Below are 10,130 nucleotides of genomic sequence, written 5' to 3' on the forward strand. Positions count from 1 at the left end.
TCACCGCCATCAGTCAGCTTCCAATCAATAATCCCCCAGGACGACCCGGGGGGCCTGACCCACCAGCAGGAGGCCTCGCAGGCAGGGCTTGAGGTTCCTGCTGTGGCACCTGAGTGGGCGCCGAGGAGTAGGTCCTTGTCATGGCAGCGAGACTGCCACCCTGTGGCTCGTGGACCAGGGAGAGCCCCGCCCCTTTGCTAGCGTCCACTCGTCTACTGGCCCTGCCCCCACCGGTTTCCAAGACTTAAGATGAACTGCAGGGGAGAGGAAGGGCGAGGCCCCCCCCCCCCCGTCAGTCCCCGCCTGGGAGTGACCACAGGGCGCAGCAGACCCCTGTCTCCCCACTGCTCCCCCAGGAGTGGGTTCCAGTGGATCTGCCTGTTTTGCTCCCAGTCTTTGGGGAATCTTCCCACCGCACCCACTTTCTGGACCTCTGGCCTGTACCCCATTTTTGTATGAGTAAATAAATCTCTTTTAAGAGACAAGCAGACCTCGGGGGCGGCGTGGTCCCTGCCTTGAGAACAGACGCCTCACGGCACGGCTCCCACCGGCCGCCCGGTGCCGCTGCCACCTGTGGCCTTCCAGGGTGTGAGCGAGGACCAGCACTGGCGCGAAACCAACCCCAACAGTCCCTCCCGGCGCCCCTCTAACCACCCTTTCGCCTGCTCCCTGGAGAGCCGTCCCCACGGCCAGCCCGGTGAGGTCCTCCGCCGTGCCCCCAGCTTGGACCAGTGACCAGGACCCAGGGCCCCAGCAGCCGTGCTTCCTCGCAAGTGAGATGCAGGACCGGCAGCCACCAGCCCACCCTAGCCAGCTTCTGCGGTCAGGACGCCAGGACCCCCGCAGCCCTCGGGGACACCTGGGAGCACTGAAGGGCGTGGAGCCCCCCAGCCCTCCCCCTTACACGGGCACGTACAGTGTTCTCACAGGTCACTGAGGTCTTTTATTACGCACAAAACCACCAGGGGTCTGGCCCATGGACACCTCAGAGCTTTCAACGGGGAAGCACATGGCTCCACCAGACACTTGGTGGGAGAACAGGGACGTGGGCCAATCACATGACTAAGAGCCTGGCCAACAGGGTCACCGCGGTCAAGCTGGGCCCGGGCAGCAGCTCTAAAGAAGCGATGAGAACGTCATGGGGTGGAGAGGTGGGAGCAGCCAGAAGCCTGCCAGGACGAGGCCTGTGGGCAGCAGGAGCTGAGGTCGGAGCGGCTGCTAGTGCCCGGGAGGCCCCCGCGCGGCCTGGAGCTCACTTGGCCAGGGGGTTCCTGAAGTTCTTGCCGGCAAACTTGGCCTTGCTGCCCAGCTCCTCTTCAATCCTAGGCAAACAGAAGGCGACGACAGAGCATGGGGTCAGGCCTTAGTGCAGCAGGACCTGACTGGGGACGCACCCCGCACCCCACATGACAGAACCTAGCGGGGCGAAGCCTGGGTCCTGATGTCAGAAAGCCCCAAGTGCCCCGAGACTACCGGGGGAGACCAAACACGAACAGACCAGTGACGCAGCAGCCCACTCGGGACACAGAGCCGCAGGGCAGCTATGTTTAAAAGAGGCGCTCCCCGGGGGCGCAGGGGTGTCCCAGAGCCGCGAAGCCGCCCCAGCCCTGCAGCGCAAGTTCGCTCCAGGGCACAGCAGACCCCTCCTGTCTCCCGCTGCTCCCTCAGCCTGTGTCTCAGTAGATCCGCCTGTTCTGCTCCCCACTCTCTCTGGGGAACCCTCCCACCCCAAACCCCCCACCTGGCACCTCTGGTCTGCATCTCAGTTCTACACAAAAATAGTTTTTTAAAAGTAAAATTCCCCAACACAAAGATGAACAACAGGGGTAGAGGCAAGACGTGGAGGCAGCGCAGGGCCGGGCTAGTGACTGTCGCATGTTTGTACGCTTGAAACCCCCAGGAGGAAGCTATAAAGAAGGGGTGTGTGTGGGGGGGGAGCTGGCAGCCTTGACAAGCGGACGGCTCTCTTCCCTGCCACACTGGAACACCAATGAGGAGCCACGGTGGCACGTGGCCTCTCGAGGACACCGTGGAAGTGTTCGCCCTTCCACAGCCCCGTCCCCTCAGGGCCCAAGTGAGGGCGAGCGTCTCCGGAGCTCCCCCGCCCTCCCGCGGCTGACCTGCACCCCACCCCTGTGCACGAGCCCCTCTACCTGAGGATCTGGTTGTACTTGGCCAAGCGCTCCGATCGGCACGGGGCACCAGTCTTGATCTGGGAGGAAAGACAGGTCACGTTCACTGACAATGCACACGATTCTTAGGGGTGCTTCGGGTGAAGGGGCCAGGACAGAGACAATTTCTGGCCCCAGGAAGGAGGGGACTGACGGGCCGCCCAGCACCCTCCCGGTGTTCGGGAAGAACCAGGATCTTTCGTTGCAGGGCCCACTCACCTGCCCAGTGCAGAGCCCCACCACCAGGTCGGCGATGAACGTGTCCTCAGTCTCCCCGGAGCGGTGGGACACCATGACCCCCCAGCCGTTGGACTGGGCCAGCTTGCACCTGGGGGCCAGGACACACCAGCTCACCGCCCGCCTCCCACTGCCTCCGCGCCCAGGGCTGGGGACCCGGGCGCTTCTGAACCCACAGCCCAGGGCCCTCACAGCCTCCCGTTGCCTGGAAGACGCTGAGCCCCGAGGGGGATGCTCCCGGGGAAATGGGGATGAAACAGTTATGGCAGTCCCTTGGCGCCAAACGTGAAACTGCCGGTCCCAGGGCTCCCGGCCCGCCCAGGCGGCCTGGCACTCACGCCTGCAGGGACTCAGTCACGGAGCCAATCTGGTTCACTTTGAGCAGGAGGCAGTTGCAGGACTTCTCGCCCACAGCCTTGGAGATGCGCTTTGGGTTGGTCACCGTGAGGTCGTCGCCCACCACCTGGATGCCCGAAGTGGCGGTGAACTTCTTCCAGGCCTCCCAGTCGTCCTGGTCAAAGGGGTCTTCGATAGACACCACTGAGGAAAGAAGAGCGGCCTCAGCCCAGGGCCTCGCCCCACCACGGCCCCATGCTGAACACCCTGCGGCAGAAGACGGGACTGATGCCTCCCCTGTCCGAGGTCTCGCTCCGCCACGAGCTGAGTGCCCTCGGGCGAGGGACTGACCCTCTCTGTGCCCGCTGCCCCTGCCCCTGCCCCACGCAAGCTCCGTGGTGCGGCAGCGCCCACCGCACCTGGACCACGCCCCTCACAGGGCGCCGCAGCCTCAGCGCCCCCACGTGGCCGCGCCCCGGGGCACTCACCTGGGTAGTCCTTGATGAAGGACTTGTACAGGTTGCCCAGCTCGTCAGGCGAGATGTACCTGCTGGGGTCATCAGGTGACTTGAAGTCCAGGTCGTACTTGCCCGAGCGGAAGAACTCGGAGGCGGCCACGTCCATGCCGATGACCACTTTGTCGGAGTAGCCGGCCTTCCCGATGGCGTTCTTCAGCAGCTCCAGGGCTGGGAGAGACGGCCGCCCGTCAGGACAGGGCACGGCCCCTTGGCAGCTGCCAACGGGCCCTGGGGCCTCAAGGCCGGAGGTGCCCTGGCCACTGTCTGTGTCAGGATTCTAGCTGCTCTTTGCTCCCTGTGGAGCAGATCACCCAGCCCAGGGCCACAGGCCCTGCTGCAAGCTCCTCCTTGGTCCAGAAAAAGGCCTCGGGGACAGCGGTGCTGAGCGAGCTGTGGGGAGCAGCTGGGGTCGGCTTCCACGGGCAGAGGCGGCAGGGGGAGGGGAGGGCGCCCTGCACCAGCACCCCGGGTCAGGGCAACGTGGCCCAGGGACACCAAGGCGTTTTACACCAAAGACCCCAAATCGCAGTTTAACCACGTTTCTCAGGGGCAAAGGGCAACACAGCAGGAAGGGCCGGCTTCTGGGGGCCACACGGCTTCTCCCCCTCACGAGGCCCTTGCCCCACGCTGCGCCCTGCGCCCAGCCCTCACAAACACGCGGTGGGCGCGGCGTCACGAGGCTGGGCTGAGGCGGCCGCGGCCAGTCTCAACAAAGGGCCGACGTGACGCCCCGCCACCCCACCGGACGCGGCCTCACTCGGCCACCAGTTGGGCAGCTGGGGTGGGGGAAGCAAGGGGGCCCAGCCCACACGGCCCGGCTGCCGGGCACGGCCTGCGGACAAGACGGTGGGAAGGCCAGAGCCCCCCAGGTGGCAGAGGCCCCAGGAAGGGGGGCGGGCAGCTGCTGGCAGCTACCGCTGGGGGCTCTACCTTCTTTATTCTCCAGGATGTTGGGGGCGAAGCCGCCTTCGTCCCCCACGTTGGTGGCGTCTTTGCCGTATTTCTCCTTGATGACGTTCTTCAGGTTGTGGTAAACCTCCGCTCCGATGCGCATGGCTTCCTTGAAGTTCGCGGCCCCGACGGGCAGGATCATGAACTCCTGCATGGCCAGCTTGTTGCCCGCGTGGGAGCCGCCGTTGATGACGTTGAAAGCCTGGGGAGAGAGCAGCAAGTGCAGCAGGGCGTGGCCCCGGCCCGCCGTGTTCTCGGGGGGCCGCGTCCCCCAGAGCTGGCTGCTGCCTTGCTGAACACGCGAGCGGAAGGCCCAGCTCCCGACAAAGGCAGAGGGCACGCACACAGGAGGCGGGCGGCCTGCAGCCCAGAGCCCGCGCCGGCTCGCACCACCCCGCTCCTACGAGCCGGCTGCCGCTCCCACTCCTCCCCAGAAAGCTGCCGGCGGCCACTCACCGGAACGGGCAGGATGACCTCGGAGTTACCAGCCAGGTCAGCGATGTGGCGGTACAGGGGCACCCCCTTCTCCACGGCACCGGCCTTGCAGACTGCCAGGGACACTCCCAGAATGGCGTTGGCACCAAATTTAGCTAGACCAGAGTTAAACGCATCCTTACCCACCAACCTCTGCGTAGGCCTTCCTGCCCGAAAGCCACACCCGGGGCCCTGCTGAGGCATCTCCCCTCGACCTGTCACCTCCCAAGTTCAAGCTGGACGTGCAGATACTCCCTGGCTGCCTTTCCCCCCAAAGCAGGCCCTTTCTCTAGTCTAGGGAGTTCCGGGGAAATCCCACAAACTGATTCACCACAGAAATCACCCTCAGCTGAAGACACCACCATCACCAGAGGTTCCTGACACCGAAAGGTGTGGCTGAGGCCAGGGCCACACGTCGCCCCCCCCCAGTGACCCCCAGGACTTGGGCGGCCCCGCCAAGACCCCCCGGCTGCTCACACTTGTTTTCTGTCCCATCCATCTCGATCATCAGCTTGTCGATCTTCTCCTGCTCCACCACGTTCAGCTTCTAGGAGGGGAGGCAGGACAGAGTTGGGGAGCTGCCGGCCCAGAACGCTGGGACGGCGGAGTCAGAGTCTGTTCGGAGCATGCATTTGTTTTGCAGGCAGAAGTCAAGAAACATGAAGCAAGATGAGGGGGCAGGGTGGCAGCGCAGACCCGGCCGTTCAGTCCCAGGCCTGGCTCCGAGCGCGAGGGAGCCGGCCGCGTCTGAGCTCCGCTGGGCAGGAGCCTGCCAGGACAGGCGAGGCCAGGCCCGAGCCCAGCAGCCCCGACGGGGCACTAAGAGCCGAGCGCTCACCCGCGGCCGGGCTCGGGGGCCGAGGCAGGCTCCCGCCCCCCGCAGTGCCTGCATTCACCGCGTGACGTCCAACGTCACAAGCACGCACAATGCGTGTGGGCGGGATTACAGGTAAAGCAACCGGCGCCTTAAAAACAGGCTCAAAGTAATTAACACGGGTTCGTGTCGCCTTAGACTTCCGGATGGGATCAGGGCAGTGTCACTCAGATACACGCAGGTGTGTTTAAACAGAAACGTTGCAGGCACACAAGCAGGTGCCGCAGGGGGATGCCTTCCCCAAGAGATCAAACAGAAAGTGCCCGAGAGAGCCCCACGCGCTGCACAGCCACAGGGGGAGGCGCCGGTGTGGGCAGGGCGCAGGAGCCCGAGGGAGCTGGTGCCAGGAGGCCCCGGGGGCCGGCGGAGGGAGCACTGCAGGCGGCACAAAGCCAGGCCACAGCAGCAAGCCGGGGGCCACGGGCCACCACCGGCCGCAGGACAAGCAGGGCGAGGAGGGCAGCCTCGGACAGGTGAGGGGCTGGGGGAGGCTCTGACCACGAGAAAGGTCTTGGACAATCTTCCTCACGATATCAAGGGCCCCCTAGTCCCCAGATTATGGAGGGTGGCGCGGGGAGAGAGCGAGACAAAAACCAACATCACTTTCGTCTGTTTGACACCGAGGCTCCAAGGTAGATCTTACAGAAGCATTCGGCTGTTTCGCTCCCTGCAGGTCAGGGTGATGGGAGGAGACAGCTGAGGCTCTGAGACAACCTCCCGCCCTGTCTATGGGCACGTGCAGACATGCAGAAGGCAGGCAGGGCGGTTAGAAAAGACAACCACACGCAGAACAGGGAGTCCAAGCAGCTCCAGCTCTCAGAGTGAGCTCTCCCGAGCAGGACAGCCCGAGGCGCCAGGACGGCACGAGGGTCCAGTAGCGTCGGGAGGCAGGGCCTACCTGGCTAATCAGGGCAGGTGCAATTGTTTTATTGATGTGCTCAACAGCCTTTGAGACACCTAGAAGGAACAATCACTGATTACTGATGTGCGCGGCCAAGGGCCCGAGCAGCAAGGCCGGAGCAGCCCCTGGAGACCAAGCCAGGGTCCTCAGAGGCCCTGACCAGCAGTGCGCCCCTTTGTCGCCCCCCTCCTGCCCCGAAATGGAGGGCGTCTGGCCCAGTCTGAGTGCTCTGACCCAGGACCCCCAGGTTAGAGCCACACACAGAGCGACCACCTCAGAGCATCTGAGGGCAGTTAGTCGGCAAGACCATGCACCGGCACACCAGCTGCAGAAACCACAGCACGTGACGTTACCTGTGTGCACAAGGCAGGTGCCAGGAACTCATTAATATACTTAACGGGCCTGGAGACACCTGACCAGCAGGTAACAGAGAAGGAAGATACACTCAGAGGGCGCCGAGACAGGGAGGATTGAGGGAGCGGGCTGGGGGCGCCGGTTCACCCTCGCTCCATCAGGCTGAGCCTGGGCTAGGGGGCCGTGGGCAGCTCTCCAGGGGGCCCAGACACCTGCCCGCTTGAGCGTGACCAGTGCCACTCTGCCTCTCCAGGCCCACCTCGCCTCCGCCCCCGAAGCCCCACCTCCTTCCCCCTTAAAACCACAGGAAATACTGGACATCTGCTCCCGCCCTGGCCCTTTGGAAGGCCGCACACAGCGAGCTTTTGAGGGCTGACGTCAGCCCTCACGATGGGAGGGGCAGCAGCAGTGCGCACAGGTCACTCTGCCAGGAGGGCTCTTCTGTGGTCCAGACAGAAAGGCCACGGCCAAGCGGCAAGGACTGGCTGCAGGGCCCTCCGGAGGCGGGAAGGCCTGCTCTAGTAGCGTGACTGTGCTGCTGGCCTTGGGGTCCCTGGCTTAGCCATGGGCCTCTCACAGACTGGAGACAGTGCAACAGAGGGGACAGTGACACGCGCCCACGTTCGCCAGTCCCCGGGCAGATGGCACGTGCGCTGGCCACAACACCCGGGGTGCACGGGGAGGCCCGCGAGTGGCAAGCCGCGGCCCCCCCTCACCTTTCCCCAGGTAGCGCGTCTTATCGTTGTCACGGAGCTCCAGGGCCTCATAGATGCCAGTGGAGGCCCCACTGGGCACAGCGGCTCTGAAGAGACCTGGACATTGAGAGGGGAAAGACAGGAACCATTCAGGGACACAGTCGGAGCCCCAGCCCCGCTCGCCTGCCGGGCTCACACACCGGCTCCCCAGAGGCTGCAGGGCCTGTCGTCACCCGCCCCTTCTTGTTCTCAGGACCCCGCGGCAGATGCAAACCACGCAGGCTGCCCAATCTTGTTGCCGCCCGATCTTGTCGCCGCGCAGCCTGCCAGCCTGCTCCGCTAACGAGTTCCCAAGTGGCTGCAGTTGGCGCGTGGACCACCCCGCAGCACTGCCTGACAGAAACACAAGCTGCTGCTTATGGGATCTTCCCACAGTAGCTTCCAGAAAACGCAACATTAAAAATGAAAAATTAGGCCCTCCCTGGTGGCGCAGCGGGTTAAAGCGCAGCACTGAGAAGCTAAAGCCGCTTCCGCAGGAGTTCGATCCCCGCCTGCCCCGGAGGTGACCACATGGTGCGGCAGACCTCTCCTGACCCGCCCGCTGCTCCCCTCAGCAGTGGACTTCGTCGATCTGCCTGTTCTGCTCCCCGCTCTGTCCCTGGTGAATCCTCTCACCCTCCGCATCTCTGGCCTGTACCCCAGTTCTGTACGAATGAATAAGTAAATCTTAAATAAATAAATAAATGCCATGAAAGGAGTAGTGAAAGGCTCTCAGCTAGTCAGTTTCATGTACTGTGAAGACAAACATGAAAGCTCCACTCATCAAGATTTCAAAATATATTAATTCTAGTCCCTGTCCAAAGTGTTTCAGAGACAATGCCCCACTCTCAACAATCTTTAGTACCTCTGGCCTTTTTCGGGTTTTCAAAGTCCACTAATCTACAAACAGAAAGCAGCCTGTGACCTCAGGTGCTCGCCACCAAGTGTGAACTCAGCAGTAACCAGGGCAGACGGGCCAACTTTTGCCCATTTATGCCCAGTGAATGAAGTCCACAGTCAAGGAGCCTTCCCCGGGGGAGGGCGGGGCCGCGGGGCCTGTGATTCAGAGCCGTGACTCAGCTCTGCCAGGCAGCAGCAGGTCTCCCGCACACTGGGTGGGTGCTGCCTTCCCCAGCCTCACCCAGGCCCACTTGGAAATAGCTGGGAGGAGCTGGTGGCAACAGAGCTAAGGAGAGGTGGGTTTTCCTTAGAAGAGGAGGGAGGCTTAAGAGCCTCCCCGCTACTCTGTTCCTATAAGGCCAAACTCCCGGGGTGCTGGAAGGAGAGGACAGGCGCGCTGGAATTCCCATCACCCAGCCAGACGGAGAAACTGGCCCCGTTCCTGGGAGTGGCTTCCAGAGCAGCAAGGGTGTCCTATTTCCAGTGCCCCTCTGAGTCTCCCGGGGAAACAGCTCCAGCCCCCACACCTCCTCCTGTGCCAAAACAGGACAGCAGGCGGCAGCGTCCTTTCAGGAACAGGTGTCGCCTCACTGCCTAGGAGCCAACAGTGCTGTGCTGACACCAGCAGCACGGCAGCCCCAGGCCCGGCCGTAGCCCCGCCCATCGCCAGCCCATCCCGACAGACATCAGCCCACCACTCCCGCCAGGCTTTTGCAAGCGCGGCCTCCCGTCTAAACCCTGAGACCGCCAAAGTGAAGTGGGGAGCAGTGGCAGGGACTAGAGGCACACGGGGCACGTACCTTTCGCTGTGCTGAGATCAACCTCCACAGTGGGGTTCCCACGAGAGTCGAAGATCTCTCTGGCGTGGATCTTGAGGATAGACATGGTTCTGGCTGTGGGAAGAAAGGCGATTCGTGTTCACCACAGGAGAGGGCGAAGGCCCGGCCCATTCTGCACGGCTGCGCAGCCTCACACACCTGAGGGCAGAGCGCTCCGGCATGGCCCTGGGCCGGGCAGCCCCGCTGCGGGACCTGCATCTGGCCACTCCACTGGCTAACGAGGGATGTGTGGGGCAGGCAAGGGGACACGAAGGTCATGGGCAGAAGCACCTAAAAATGGGGGCTGGTTGCGGGGAGATCAGGTGGAAAACCTGGTTTGCAATGAAGAGGGAGCTTCAGGTTTAACACCTCATTCATCAAGTTAAGCTGAGGTGGCAGCAGAGTGACCTGAGGTGTGTCCACCCTGCCAGGCCTCCAGAGGTCACGATTTTGGGAGTCTTATCAATGACATTTAACTCATTTCTTTCAAAGGGCACTTTACCTCATTTGAAAACAATTACGAAAGCTCATGGCTGGTAACTAGAGGAGATTCTAGCTTTGAAAGCCAGACATTCCCAAGGAAAAGGCTTTCTCTGAAAACACCCTAAGAAAAAACCCCGAAACAGAAGCACAGGTGGGATGCTGACCCTTACCTCAACTAAAAAAAAGAAAAGAAAAAATGAGCGGCAGCACCAAGAGCTGGCCTTCTGGAAGGCCCCTTTCTCAGCGGAGGGGCGGGACTGGGGGCTTCCAAGGGAAAAACTATTTACTGTTTAAACAACTTGTTGACCTGCAGCGGGTGAGAGTAACGGAATTAGTGTTCAGAAGCCACGGTCCAGTTGGGCTGCCCTCCAAAATCTTC

The 10,130-nt window shown here is 62.6% G+C and overlaps 1 protein-coding gene across 1 annotated transcript; it reads right to left on the bottom strand.

Moving 5' to 3' along the window:
* Positions 1-923: 923 nt before the first annotated feature.
* ENO1 (enolase 1, (alpha)) lies at positions 924-9,365 on the bottom strand. The gene is made up of 11 exons (XM_004678491.2): positions 9,251-9,365; positions 7,533-7,628; positions 6,460-6,518; positions 5,165-5,234; positions 4,670-4,803; positions 4,193-4,415; positions 3,233-3,430; positions 2,747-2,948; positions 2,391-2,499; positions 2,154-2,212; positions 924-1,322 (listed from the first exon to the last, which is right to left on the bottom strand). The coding sequence occupies exons 1-11, from the start codon at positions 9,333-9,335 to the stop codon at positions 1,253-1,255; spliced, it is 1,305 nt and encodes a 434-aa protein (XP_004678548.1). The 5' UTR covers positions 9,336-9,365; the 3' UTR covers positions 924-1,252.
* Positions 9,366-10,130: the final 765 nt, after the last annotated feature.

This window comes from Condylura cristata, unplaced genomic scaffold (assembly GCF_000260355.1).
Source record: "Condylura cristata isolate star-nosed mole 26May11 unplaced genomic scaffold, ConCri1.0 scaffold00008, whole genome shotgun sequence".
NCBI classification, from domain to species: Eukaryota; Metazoa; Chordata; class Mammalia; order Eulipotyphla; family Talpidae; genus Condylura; species Condylura cristata.

Bases quoted from the DNA above. Each gene is read 5' to 3' on its own strand.
- ENO1 (XM_004678491.2), bottom strand. From the start codon at position 9,335: ATGTCTATCCTCAAGATCCACGCCAGAGAGATCTTCGACTCTCGTGGG. The intron at 7,629-9,250 runs GTACGTGCCCCG...CTCAATGTCCAG, and splicing joins TGATCTCAGCACAGCGAAAG to GTCTCTTCAGAGCCGCTGTG. The intron at 2,500-2,746 runs GTGAGTGCCAGG...CCTGGCCCCCAG, and splicing joins GTGACTGAGTCCCTGCAGGC to GTGCAAGCTGGCCCAGTCCA.